Source organism: Dermacentor andersoni, chromosome 10 (assembly GCF_023375885.2).
Source record: "Dermacentor andersoni chromosome 10, qqDerAnde1_hic_scaffold, whole genome shotgun sequence".
Lineage (NCBI taxonomy): Eukaryota > Metazoa > Arthropoda > Arachnida > Ixodida > Ixodidae > Dermacentor > Dermacentor andersoni.
In genome coordinates, this window is record NC_092823.1 from 51132869 (window position 1) to 51147350 (window position 14482).

At 39.8% G+C, this 14482-nt stretch overlaps 1 protein-coding gene across 1 annotated transcript; it reads right to left on the reverse strand.

Moving 5' to 3' along the window:
* On the reverse strand, positions 1 to 14166 carry LOC126543418 (uncharacterized). Its single transcript, XM_072284682.1, has 7 exons — positions 14089 to 14166; positions 13275 to 13342; positions 11958 to 12047; positions 11685 to 11745; positions 4958 to 4995; positions 1504 to 1557; positions 1 to 15 (listed from the first exon to the last, which is right to left on the reverse strand). Exons 1-7 carry the CDS (start codon positions 14132 to 14134, stop codon positions 1 to 3), a joined length of 372 nt encoding a protein of 123 aa, XP_072140783.1. The 5' UTR covers positions 14135 to 14166.
* Positions 14167 to 14482: the final 316 nt, after the last annotated feature.

Genomic DNA, 14482 nt, shown 5'->3' on the forward strand with positions numbered 1-14482 from the left:
TTATGACGAGAAGCACTGTCGAAAAAGACATTACATCAATGAAGCGAAGATGGTAGATTATGACGACCACGTGACGAATCCACATGTTGTCGATGATTTGAAAACGATAGTCAATATGACGGCGTGAGGACAATGAGATGACGAAGACTGTGTGATGATGATCGCTTTACCACAACGGCCTGACGGTTAATGGGACTAAACTAGAGCGATGACAATTAAGCGGCCACAATTACATCAAGACGAGGAGTGCTTGACAATGAATGTTTGAAAAAAAAAAACAAATGTTTGACATCAGGGTGGTCGGATGATCATGACTGACGACGATGCAGTGACGAAGAAGGAACCAAGATAGTGGATAGACCAAGGCGGTTTCAGAAATATGGTTCGGCGACAATGAGATCTGGCGTGAAATTATAATGACGGTATATTCTGGACAGCTCGACGACGACGGCGTGATGATAACAGGCCGATGACCAGTGTGTAACGAATATGGTGCTACGAATGACTGTACCACGAAGCCTGTATGGTGGCGATGGCGTGGGGACGACTACAAGCGGGTGACAAAGCTGGAATGATGACGAGGAACGGCAACGACAGATTGGCAATGAGAGCATGACAACAAATACAGAATGAGAACTGCCTGATGACTGCACACTGACAACGATAGCATGAACATAATAGCATGACGTTTCTGAAGAGACGACGATAGTAAGGCGACAGCCTTGCAATGACGGCATCACAACGTTGGTATGCTGACTACTGTGCAACGACGATGGCATAACGACTACGGCATGACTAGAGTCAGATTACCAAGTGAAAATGATGAAACTACCATAACGACACCAGAACCACACATGACAACGGAAGGATGGCGACGACTGTATGACGATAACGCAATGACGACGGTGTCATGACAATGGTATGAGAACTAGATGACAAAACGAGTATGACAAGGTTGTCATGACAACGAGTGTATTACGAGGAGTGTATTATTACGTATTGCACCGCCCTTTTAAATTGAGGGCGGTGCAATGACGATTGCACGACGAGCCCGTTTTATGGAAATCAATGGTGAATCTAAAATTAAGACAATAGAACTTCCTCCAAGACATCATGACAAGGAATGCATGGAAGTGATCCAAGACGGGTGATGATTTGGTCCGCTCAGTAGGCGCAAGACGTTAGATAGATAGATAGATAGATAGATAGATAGATAGATAGATAGATAGATAGATTGATAGATAGATAGATAGATAGATAGATAGATAGATAGATAGATAGATAGGCTCAAAATCACTTAGGTAGGCAAGGAATGCTGATATATATAGAAAGAAAGAAAGATAGGCAGGCAGGCTCAATATCCCTAAAGTAGGCGAGGAATGCTGATCGCAATAGCATTCTGAACCGTCTGCTAGAGCCACTGAATGATGCTTGTATTTAACAGAGATAAGCTGAAAATTTATGGATATTGTTACGAGTTATCATGCAAAAGCAAGTTCTTACAATACACGGCGTCCCATTACACGTGGTCTCATTGCAGTTCGTGGGGTATCCTTCCTGTGAGGAGGCACGATATAAATTAGAACAAAAACGGTATAACAACACAAAGACCTCTAATAGTTCACCACTAATATGATATCTCGTATACTGTAAGATAAATAGAAATATACCGTTGAAATGCTTTTCCGTACTCAGATATATTTGATTTATAGGTCAAATATTTCGGCAATATTCGTAACATCATTCTTACGGTGTGAGTGTCTTTTGGTGAGTATTTCTGCTTTCTTTTTTATTGCGTTCTATTACTTTCTATGTTTATTGCGTTTTTATTGCATTCGGGTCGGGCTCAATGACCCCGACCCGAATGACGGGAGTTTACCCTAGCCGCGGTGCCTGATTCCGGCCTTCCAGTGCCGAGGCTGGTGCTGTCTGGTTTTGGGGCTCCTGTTCAAGGACCCCGACCGAAAGAACGTGGGCGTCCCTTCGCTGCGTTGGCTGATCGTGGAATCGCTGTTGCTAGTTCCGATCTTGGAGTTAGGCTAGTGCTTACAGCCAGCCCTGTTGGCCAAACAAACGGGCCTTTATGGGAGTCCAAATGACTTGATGGCTTGACCTCTTCTGAAGCGTCAGAACACGCGGAACTCATCCACAAAGCACCATTAATTCATTCCGCGACTCGGCCACATCACCACATCTGCCGTCCACCCGTGAGCCACCAAATTACTGGTGAAAGGCTCAAGTGGCATTCATTTTCTCATTCCAAAGTTGTAGGTTCCATAGGGGCTCAGGTAATATTTGTATGCGAGATAGTTTGTTTATTTTTCTACTGCTCTTAAACGAGCACGTGTTGAAAACATTTTGAACATATAGTTTCAGCCGCTGTCATGAAGTTTCTAACAGAACATAACTTTTTTTTGTCAATCAGCATGGGTTTCTGCAGGGTCAATCCTGTGAAACAGAACACTTGCAATTAATCACGGACTTGCATCAGTGCATTCATTCTTTACAGATAATTGTTGCAATATTTGTGGACTTCGCGGAGGCTTTCGACAAGGTTGCTCGCTTGCGCCTGGTTCACAAACTAGCAGGCCTCAACATTAATACGATACTTAATACATGGATTACCAATTTCTCAACTACCCACTACATATCAGTCTTTTGTGATTGAACATTCGTCTTCAACATTCAAAGTTAAATGTGGTGTACCACAGGATTCTATGCTTGGGCCCATTTTGTTCCTAGTTTACATTAACGATATCAGTAGTAGTCTCTGTTCCACAGTAAGATTCTTTGTTCATGATTGCTTGGTTTATGGAGAAAGTACTTACCCTATGGATACTGGCTACATACAACCTTAATTAAACGAGCTCAGTAAATGGTGTAATGAGTTGCAAATGGATGTTAACGACTATAAAATTCGATTTACGGCAAAAGCTAACGGCTCGCAACTACACATTACATACTATGCCTATGACGTCAGCATGTTCTATAATGTATGTTGGCGTTCGTTTACCATCGGATTTCTCATGGGACACTCACATAGACGCCATAGTTAGGAAAGCATATGAAACTTGGCTTTGTTCGGTGCAACATGCATTTAGCTAACTCCACGACCAAACATCTTGCTTACACCAATTTGGTACGCTCTAAAATTGAAGGTGCATCCCTAGTTTGGAACGCCCGTCAGGCCTACTTCACACTGAATTTGGAGTCTCTGCAAACTAAAGCTGCTTAATTATTCCAAAATGTCTATCTGGGAACATAAACATAATAGAACTAAAATTGTTAATTATTCCAGTTATTCTCGAAAAACGCAGACTGCTCATGCTTCTTCACTTTTTTACATGCTTTACCACACTTACTCACGCGCTGCACTTAAAATCAGATCAGCACATCGTTTGTCCTCGCGACCTGATCATCAACAAAAAGTGGAGTCCTTCTTCGGCCGAAATAATCTGTTTTTGTTTTACCCATTCCAACTTCTTGCCATCAGTCAGTGGAATCAACTTCCGGCTGACATCGCACGTATTACTGATCGTAACTCATTTGTGAACAGTCTGAAATGCTTTTTCAAACTCGTGTCTGTTAATAATATTGCAAATTTTTTTATCATCTCCTTGACACATTCTATATCCACAAAAACGTTTTAAATCTACAATTAAAACATTCTATTAGAACTAACGGAATGAGGTGTTTATTTAGTTCACATACTTTGTATTTATTTGCAGTTATTTTAGTACCTCTGATATGTTTTTTTTTCTCTAACGTTCATGTTGCAAGCTCTGGGACATTATGTCTGGGTTTGTGGACAGGCATTTTTATGTTTGGAAAAAACTATGTTTCTTTATACCGCTCATACGATAAGTTCTGTATGCGATTTATTCTTTCTTAGTACAAATTTCATGCATGTTAACTTAATGCGTAGTGCTGTTTACTAAGCTTGAAAAATTCATTGTAAATTTGTTGGAAAGTGCTCATGCACAATGCCAGCTGTTCTACGGGTGACCGGGACCTTGTCACGCTCTTGTCTTTTGTCTTGGCGCGCTCTTTTCTTTGAAAAGAAATAAACTTTCTCTTTCAGTGAGCCATTCTCGCTTTACTGTGTACAGTTTCTTTATTTGTGTTTATGGGTGTGTTATAGCATGTATTTCAGATTAGAGGGCATTTGTAAATTATGTGTAAACTTCTTTATTTGTTGTTTTAATTATTACTTGCGCATATATTGAGCATACGTCTCATTCGTATTGTTGTAATTCAATCTTTTCTGTATTTGCTCTATTTAGTTTTTTTATACTTAGTTGTGTATGTTAAGAAGATGCGCTACCCTGTTTTATTGATGGTTCTGTTGCCCCTATGTTGAGTACTTTTGGCTTTTAGAGTACTTGAAGGAATTAATAAATAAATATTGTCATGAACAGACTAGGTTTTCAACCGTATTCGTGCATTTGAAATTTATAAATTTTCTTCATAGATTTTCGTCTTTCCAGCGTCTATTCGGATGGTGTTTTAGAGAATCAGTATTCTGTGCCATCCATTTAATATGCAAAGTCAGAAATTATATGTTCTAGCAATCAAGGAGGAAATAATTCCGAGGCTGACATTCTTCAAACTTTGAGTCCGCAAGACAAGATGATAAATCCAAATGGGTGCCTAATGGAACGTCTTCTACGAATTGTGGCCAACCGTATCGCATTTCTCTTCTTTCAAAGTCAAGACATATGGCAGCACCATAGGAACAACATAAGGCAGAACCTAAATATTGTAAGTCATTGATTAAGTGAACAATTTGATCCACAGTGTATTCATGCCTGTATCGGATTTTAAGCAAACAAAATTTTAAGTACTAGTTTATTACCGTGCGATTTTATTGCTCTGAACACCACGCGCTCCACCAAACAATAATCCGAAGGTGTTATTGGTATTTCTATGCGTGAAAATGAAGATATATTATACTTACACCCTCATACTGCTCGACGCAGTGGCGTAGAGTTGGTTCTGTGAGGAATGAGAGACAAGAAAAAGTAATTTCTCTTTGTAAAGTAATCACGCAAATCGCGTGCGATGCGAAGGTTGTGGGTTCGGTTCCCACCTGCGGCAAGTTCTTTTTTCATCCACTTTAATTTCCAATATTTTATCGTTTCTTCATTTAATTTATTAAGCACAAATAATATCCCCTATGTGGTTCTTGGTGTCAGTGTTTGTTGGCTTCTTATGATATGATTTATAAAAATCGGGCCCCTCGGTTAACCCCCTTTCTCGTTTATATATATATATATTAGGAAGACCAACTGAAGTTCCCGCCAAGGTAATCGAAACATAAAATAGAAGCGTGCTGCCGCAATAATCAAATATGTAGCCTCATTGGAGCTTCAGTATATATACGTTGTCGTGGAAGAAATTTTTACAAGCTTAATGGTGCCAGCGCTAGCATTTGCAAAAGCGATTTTCTGCAGTAAGCCAGCAATCTTGTCGTTGTTTGAGATTAGCCAGAGGGCAATGGGCTTAGTAGATTTGGGGGCACAAAGTATAAGCGGAAATGAAGCAGCGCAAGGTAATGTGTGTTGCGCTTCTTTTGCAATCAGATAAGCGGAGAGCAAGATAAGTCTTAAAGAAAGCCTAAGCAACATGCATGAAAATAAATTGCATTCTAAAGTGCACAACTCTATCTACCTGAAAAGTGTGGATACAGAATTGAGAAAGAAGTCGAGAAAGCCATAAACCACGTAAAGGTTAATTTAAAACGGAAATAGACGAGCAGGAATCATAAAAAGAAAGTGAGAGAAACAGGGACCATGAATCGAATCCAAATGATGGAAACAAAAATAGAGCCATACACATTGACAAAAAAGGCAAGAATGAAATCAATCAATCAATCAATGAAGTTTTATTTTCGCCGCAGACAATACATTGTTACTGTGAAAATAGGGGGCCAGAGAAAGAAGCTGCATATGTGCAGCTTGACTAAGCTCTAGCCACCTCTTACAACAGCAGTGACAAGACGATTTGTTATCTTGATTCAGTTATATAAACAATTACGACGGAAAGGCTTGCACGATAATGCAGGGAAGGGTGTCTCGCTGTTAATGGCTTTCGCTGTCTCCTTGAGCAAAACAACACACCGCAGTAGATATGCGCCACATTATCGGTGAAAGCCTATATCTACACGAAAGCCTATACGGAAACTACTCGGACATCTAATGGAATGCATATAGACTCGTGGGAGGCCTTCCTGAAATGTTCCGATTCAAAGAACGTGTTAGGAATAACTGGTCGGCAGTTTAGGTACTAAGAGGGGATTACAATATCTGTGGAAGGAAAAGAGTGAAAAGTTTGATAAAACTTGAGGTATTGCAAGTGTAGGTCATTTTACGGTACAAGAATAGATGTCTTAAGTAAGAAAATCAAGATCGAGATCTGATAGGCCAAGCGCTAGATAGCGATAGATGTAGTTAAACCTAATTAAATCAGCCAGCCGATTGGGCTATCAATGGCTGACCCCTTTCAAAGAAAATAACAAGAATTATAATCATCATAATAGTAATTTCAACATAGAAAACATGGCTGCTTCCGCGTACTTCGAGGGCACGTGAATCTATACGATATATTCGCACGTTATGGCATCATGCATGAAGGGCAGTGCAGGAAACAATTTCTACAGCAGTATCTCTTTTGCGCTCTTCTGTAGTACATGAGCAGTGAGGAGTAATCACTACAAGTGGACGCAAGCACACGCAGACACACACACACACACACGGCTCGTCCTAGACACCTGCAGCGCATTTTTGTCCTAATGAGCAAGCGACACATTACAAAGATATGCACGCAGGCTAGTTTATGCCGCAAACATCTCATAAGGTTTATTATTTGCTTGGTTCAAGTTGCTTATTGAGTATCTTTGAAGTTAGTTGAAGATAAAATAATATTTGGAGCTTTCAGGGTAACGGCTGCCTCGAGTATTGCAGAGAATTGCGTTAGCCATAAAGCGTGATAACGTATATAATATAGGCCTGAGTAAAATCTAGATCAGGCATGTTTTAATCCCGATGGGAATATTCACTCAATGGTATGCGCTCGCGATACAAATTCGTGTACCAATATACTTTCTGGTTACTGGATTCTTAAGGTATCTTCATAATTTTTAATGCTGAGACGTCCTAAATGGAAAACTAAAATGCATCAATGGCTTGATTTTATTGTAGGGAAACAGATGCAGATGCATGGTGCAGGCGGTTACAATCTTCTGTCACCAGAGCGCAAAAAAACGAATACGTGTTCTTGATTCTCTGGCTGAGATGCATTTCATTTCGCATCTGCTCATTAGCACGATTGAAATGTGCAAAACTATTGCTTTGGCGCTACTTGTTTGACAGTGCCTTCAGTGGTAGGAAAACGGAAAACGCGTTAAAATGCCGGCGTGGCCACCTTGTCTGGTACAGCAGGTTATGGGAACACATATTTCTTGTGTGGTATAAACAGTAAGGTTGCCACGACACAAATATTTTTTCAGTTCGCAAGAGGCTGCCGTGAAAACTGTTCGCATAAGATCACAGCCATTTTTGGTATTTGCTCTACCTGAATAAAGATCGTGAAGCTCCGCAAGCGAAAAATGCGTTTAATTTTCAGTTCCATACACTTTCTACAAACCAGCTGCGTCTCCACAGAGGTAATGCTTAGGGTGAACAGGGTCTTTTTCACTTATCGTAAAAAGACAAGGAAATAACAGTCGGCGTTTGAAGCGGCAGTTCACCAGTAGGATTGTGGCAATACAGAAATATTTGGACTGGAACCTGCACTTCTACCTGTGGGGAAACGGGATTTCCGGCTACGCAGAAAGAAAATGTCATTGTCGGGAAAGCTGTTCAGTGCAGAACACCACTGTGCGTGGAAGAATAGATAATTTCACATTGATAACTGAGCGGTACATTACAAATCCGGTACATCAAGAAAAGCATCCCAGGAAGTTTAAGATATTTCTTCCTTACGTTCATGTATTCTCACAAAACCTATATTGCCAAGAAGCCATTGCCTATAGTGAGAGTAAATGTTGAAACATAAATTTATATTTCTGTGAGAAAATTGACAAAAATACTCGCAAAAATATTTATTTATTTATTTATTTTGAATACACTACTGGTTTCAATCGGAACCTTCAGTGATGGAGGAGGAAGTACAATGAAATTACATAAAGCGTAAAAAGGAACACGGGAAGGTTATTAATGACTAAAAATGTATAGAATACTGAACACGCAGCTTTACAAGAAGTGAGAGTACATATTCTCATGGAATCTATCATGGCTAGGGATGGAAACAAGGCTGTGAGGAAGATCATTCCACATTTAAAAGGCTTTTGCCAACGAATACAGTTTTTGCGAGCAAGATGAGGACGAAGAAGATGCCGAGACATACGAGCCCAGACTTACAACATTGTTTTTTCTAAAGAAAGTTATCGCACATACAACAGAGTATGTGACACATCACGGGTGTGCCACCCGCAAAAAATTTCTATCTCTAGCAAGAAGGATAGCTCCTTGCTGGAAAGGGTAATGGGCAGTTTTGACACTAGTGCCGCTGCACCTGTCAATCAACTCCGCTTAGATGACTTCTTGAGGTAACTGATAAAGTTTTTTGCTAATAATTGAGCACGGAGAATACACCGGTCTACACGTGACCGTATTCGTGGCGTCTGCCTGATTACGCATGCAATTTGCACAGCGGGCATCCAGAAACCCCCCCCTTTTATTTACCACATTGTAGCGATGCTCCCGTAGCCTTTCATTAAGGCATCGTTCGCTCTGACCAACAGAGTTGGACCCACATTTCAAAGGCAGCTTATAAACTATTCCTTCTGTACAGTCAACGAACTTTCACGGATGTCTCTTTTTGCAAGCAGGCTCTTTGGGGACACACACACTGGTAGATATACACAAAGGCTGCAGTTTATCGGGAGCGGAAAAAACGACTTTTAGACTGGCCCGCTGGCCTATTATTTTCAGCCAATGCGATATGCCATGTATATACGGAATAACCACGACTTTTTTGTAAAGTGTGGAAGACTGAGTGGCATAAATTATTCGTGGTGACATGTACTTCAACAGCGCTTCAGCAACGCTTCATCATGCTCCTCTTGAGCGCAAAAATCTGCATTCGTGTGCTACCAACGTGCCGAAACAGTTACCTTAATGAAGTTTTGGCAACGCTGCGCAATTAAATGCTTAGGTTCTTCCAAATATTCGCATAAGACTGAGATGATTATGAAGATGCCTAGAAGCACGTAGCTGGGTTACAAGAGGCAGTTTTTGTTGTGCCGTGAATGTGTTCGTGTATCATACGTAACAAAGCGATTGTTCTACGGGTGCATAATGTTTGAAGAGATAAGTCTATCTTAATTTTCAGTGACACTGGAATGCCGGCCATAGCTGGATGGAATGAATCTGGTGGCTCTTGGTGAGGTGACCAGATAGACCAGACGAATATAGTACACATATATAAACGTCTTCATCATCGGCACTACAGTAACCTTCTGTAATAACACACATATAAATAAACCTTATAGTTAAAATTCAAGATAAGAAGGTACGGTATAGAAAACTACAGGTGTAGTTCATGAGCAACATTTTAGCATAGAAAGCAATATTAGGCAACGATATGATTGATTTGGGTCGCTCATTGGGCAGGCATATCCAAGTGTTAAACTTGGTTTGAAGACTATTCTTTTCATTTTAGCACATTGCGCACTTAAATTTTCTGATAAATAACACAGCATTCCACCAGGTTTTCAAATGAATGGATCAGTTTGTTTGTTCTAAGTTAATAATTCAATGACATACACTTACAGCTACTTGTACTTCACGAATGTGCCGATAAGTGTGATAGAGCTTAGAGGTGAATAGCATACTTTGCACAATTTTCTGGAAGAACCAATGCAACATTCAAATCATGTTCTGTTGTCTATATCAGCTTGATATTTATATTTGAATAATATCTGTATCCATTCTAGTTCTAATTTTGTTATATAACTCTTAATTGTTGACTAATATTTTTAAGGGTGACATATTATTTTCCAAAATGATCTTCATGCAGAATAAAAGAATATTGGACCTAACGTGATTTCTTGTGGAACCTCCGAAATCACGTTTATTGGTGAGCATTTCATGCTGTTTTTTTACAAGGAAGAGGGTTGTTTCATTACCGTACTTTCATATCAGTGTCAACTTTTTCTTTGTAAATAAAGGGAGCATAGCTTTAGTAGCAAACAAATTCGGAAAACTGTAGGTAGGCAGCGAATCTAAAAAAAAGAAAAACAGTGTGCTAACAGAGAGCACGCTAGTTTATTCAATAAACGTCAATCATAAAATATTCAAAAAGACCGATAACGAAAGGCTGGCTACACAGATGACGTATGCGCGAGTTTAATGTTGCAAACAAATATTTTATGCGGTGTAAATTTGGCGACGTTCTGCTTTTAGGATCAAAATAGGTGTCTATGTTTCACCCATTTTAAACGTTTGCTTTACGTTTCTATAAAACCTTTTAGGCAATTGGTCGATGCACGGTTTGTTAAAGGGACACTAGAGCGAAACAATAAATCAGTTTAGACTAATGAAGCGTTGTTTGAGAACCCATCAGGTACTCACTTCCAAAAATAGTTTGATTATTAGATGAGAAAATGAAGGTCCAAGTATCAGTATTTAAATTTCGCGCTGAAACCCGAGCGTCGGTTCGTCGGCGTGACGTCAGGGATTCCAAAGTGTGTTTTCGCATTTGGGCAGCGTTGGCTGAGTAAACGTTCCCGAAACATGCCGTCTTTAATATTTGGTTCCTTTAGAACACAATGTAGTCAAACGGTACCGCTATAGATAGTTAATAGGCCCTAGAAGATGTCATCAAAATCCAAGACTTCACTGCCTACCAGGTGCGGGAACTTCAAGTAGGCGTTGCCACCCGTGTTTCGTTCTTGCGCTTTTTCTGTCTTAACAAACGTCTTATCATTGTAATAGTGGTGTTTTTGTATTGTAGAAAGGTAATTTACTGATGCAGAAGAAAGCATTTTTCACTGTAGTGTCCCTTTAACTAGTACAGTGGTGTGAACAAGTAAGCCGCGCATGATTGAATGCACGCTCTTCTGCCTGTTTTTCCATATCCTGCAGTGCGCCATCTATAGCGAAAGGTGCCTTTTCGAAGTTACATGCTCCGGAATATACTGAGTAAAATGTGTGCCCACAAATGGTGATATAATACATAGCGCGAACAGCTCAGTGATTGCCTTTATATTTAATTGTGAAATAATGTTACCAATATCTTGAAACAGCCTAGCATAGTAGTGCTTATCCGTTGGTGTAGTATTTGCATGGTTGCATTTACCTAATCGGTCCAGTAAAGCAGCATCTAGATCTCTGGGTAACTATTGTTGTCACTGCTTTTCAATTCCCGACAATGCAAATACTTGGTAACTTAGTCACCAGTAATTCTGGCAAGATATAGTATAATTTACATATGGCGAAGAGATGCAATCCATAGTGCCAAGGGAAAAATTTTACCATAGTTTACTGGATATTTTCCATTATAAATTGAAGATAGTTGTGATCGGTAAAACTAGCAGCAATATGAGCACTCAGAAACAAAGGAATGTAGCATTCATACAAAAGAAGCAGAGCACTAGATGTGCTTCCAGATGTATTACTTACGGTAGTTGGCATTGCACCTTCCTCGGCTACAATATCCAACACTGTTTCGCATCCATGTCAACTGTAAAGATAACGGTACTAGTTCTCAAGAGGACTGCGGATATTTTATGTGCAAAAAACGTGCGTGGACTACACTGAATTATGCTTGTAATGCACTTTTTGCCTTGGTTGTTATTTTTGCGTATGCTTATTGCAACGATCGGGCCTGAATTATTCACGCAAGTAATTCAGTGATCCATACGAATTTTAACGCTCGAGTGAAAGTTATCTTACCCAGCATGGTGTTCCTTCTGGATAAAATTTGTGTCGCCAACCACTTCCCCACTCATACCAGAGAGTATAACAATTTTGTTTTGGTGAAACCTACAAAAAATGGAGTTATATAGGGACGCATGTAAACAAACATTCTGGGAATGGTCTATATAATTTTGATGGAAAGCTAATCAATACAACTGGCTTCAGACGAGTGAAATAAAGTAATATACCGAGGAGAAATTGCACTGTCAAACATTTGGCATCAGGATCTATAGTATCTATTTAGACATAAATTATATCTCATTCGTACGACCACGGCATTTAGACAAACGTGCTCCACAACATATTATAGCTATGACAACCAGAGGTCTCCCTGACAGTTCAACCGTGGAATCTTCTTTCGTAGCACTTATGTACTCAGGCACTTCTATGTCTCATCTGTATATCGATGATGTGATAATAGAGTTCTAACTCCATCCTTCATCCGTCCCAGATATCTTCTGTGAGCCTATAAATTTAGACGAATGATACCAAAAACAACGTTTCACTGTTCGCCTTCCGGCAATAGCTGTACTTTGGTCGCCAGAGAGTCGTAAGAGATTATTATTCACGGTACGTTAGGCGAAGCCACCATCGAAAGCCTTAAGTAATATCCTGCAATGTGAGCATGGGGGCTTCGAATGTTTCGCGAGTACTTGCGTCGAGTAGAGTAATATACATGCTTGTCATTTCCACAAAAATATCAATGATGCATCTGGGACTATTGCTGGTGCTCATTCTCATAAAATGAGTGCATGTTTAAGGCTGTTTCAGAGACCAGACTAGGCCCATGTTTATACGACGAAGCGAAAGCTGGAGCTTTTCTAGTACGCCTGAAAAGACTTCAAGTGTTCGTTGTGTTTCTTTTCGTTTAGTGGACTTGCAGCTCTTTCAGAGAAAGCTTTCTAGGGTTCAAAAAGTCACCTAGAAGCTAATACCTCGACGCACACATGTATTTTTTGGATTAAAAACAAAAGAAAAAAAACACAGAACATCTCCTCGGAGATGCGCAATATTCCCTTCACTGAGAATACTGTGAATCCTGTTCCCTTTCAAATAGACCATATTCGTTGCGGGAAAACTTTCATTGAATCTGCACGGGTTTAAGCAAAATTGGGTTTATTGATTATTATCAATAAAACAAAAATGCCACAGGTGCCACATCAACATTCCAATGTGCGCGATACATGTTATATAATATTTCATCTTGTGTGAGAAACTTCTGAGGCATTATGCTCCCCCCGTCACGAGTAAAGGCTATTGCAAATAAGTAGCATTCGAGCTTAACGCACTTACTGTTGCAGTCGTCGGGCTGTAAATAGTGGTAAAAGCAGGGCTTGCATGCCAAGCTGAAGTAGCAACACCTGTAAGAAAAACTATTCGTTCGTAAGGCAAATTTATATGCTCTGACTGAAGAGAGTAGAATGTTGAATGCAGCAAAATGTATAAATTAATCAATAAATAAATATACAGTTAGTAATCAATAGTAGGTGTCATCACAATAAAAGTTGTACCTCAGGAAATACGAAGAACCGATCAAGCACGCTAGTATGTTAAGCAAGAATTAGAACACGATATTTCCATAAAATTTAAAAACATAATTATTGAGATACATGCAAACTATGTTTTATTATTTTCAGTCTTCAAATCTGAACATAAAAATGTCATCTTAAAGCACTGCAAACCAACTGTGATTATTGGTATTACCAGGCGGCTAAATACGCCTGAAATGTAAAATGCTTCACTCCCATTGTCGCAAGCTACAGCACTGTTTTTCTGTGTGATAAGCTCGAAGTATATTTACACGATCTGTACCGTGTTCTGTCTTGCTTGGTGAGTCGCCGAGCAGTGCCTAACATGTTCTCACAGACTCAGTTAACGGTAAACGTTCTTACAGTAAACGAATGTCCCAATGAGAGCATCCCCTAATGCTTTCTGGATGTACTAAATGTAAGAATCACGAATACATTCTGCGAAACAGAAAAGTGCAAAAACAATCCAATGCATACTGAATACTGAAAATCCAGAACCTTCCTCAATGGTTAAGCAGTATCTTGATACCTAAGGTGTCGCCTGTGTTTTATGACCAAATAGAGAAAGCTCACTTTACCAGCAAGAACACCCAGAAAAATGGCAATAGGAGCAAGGAGCACCATAATTATAGCTTCCCAAACGAACTTGAGCTTGAATTTTCTCGGCAAGTATGAGGGCCTGTACAAGTAATATATATATATACCTGAAAGCAACTGCAGTGTTCATTGGTATTTCTGCCTGTGAATACGTAAGACACGTTGTACGCCGATGCGCTCCAAATAAGCAAGGGCATTGCATTGTGATAATACATTGTGATAGCCCATGACGTTGTTCATGAGGCAGTAGTTTACTTGATCGTGGAACCTTTTTATAAGCCTTTTTGGTGACAAGACAATATAAATTGTAGCCTGAACTACAGAGTGTCACATGACCGCGGCCATTTGCACAGGCGTCTACGTACTAGCATCTTT

Excerpts from the sequence above, each read along its gene's own strand:
- LOC126543418 (XM_072284682.1), bottom strand. The coding sequence starts at position 14,134 with ATGGTGCTCCTTGCTCCTATTGCCATTTTTCTGGGTGTTCTTGCTG. Across the intron at positions 12,048-13,274 it reads ACAGCCCGACGACTGCAACA|GTTTCACCAAAACAAAATTG; the intron begins GTAAGTGCGTTA and ends CATTTTTTGTAG. Across the intron at positions 1,558-4,957 it reads GCGTCGAGCAGTATGAGGGT|GAAGGATACCCCACGAACTG; the intron begins GTAAGTATAATA and ends GCCTCCTCACAG.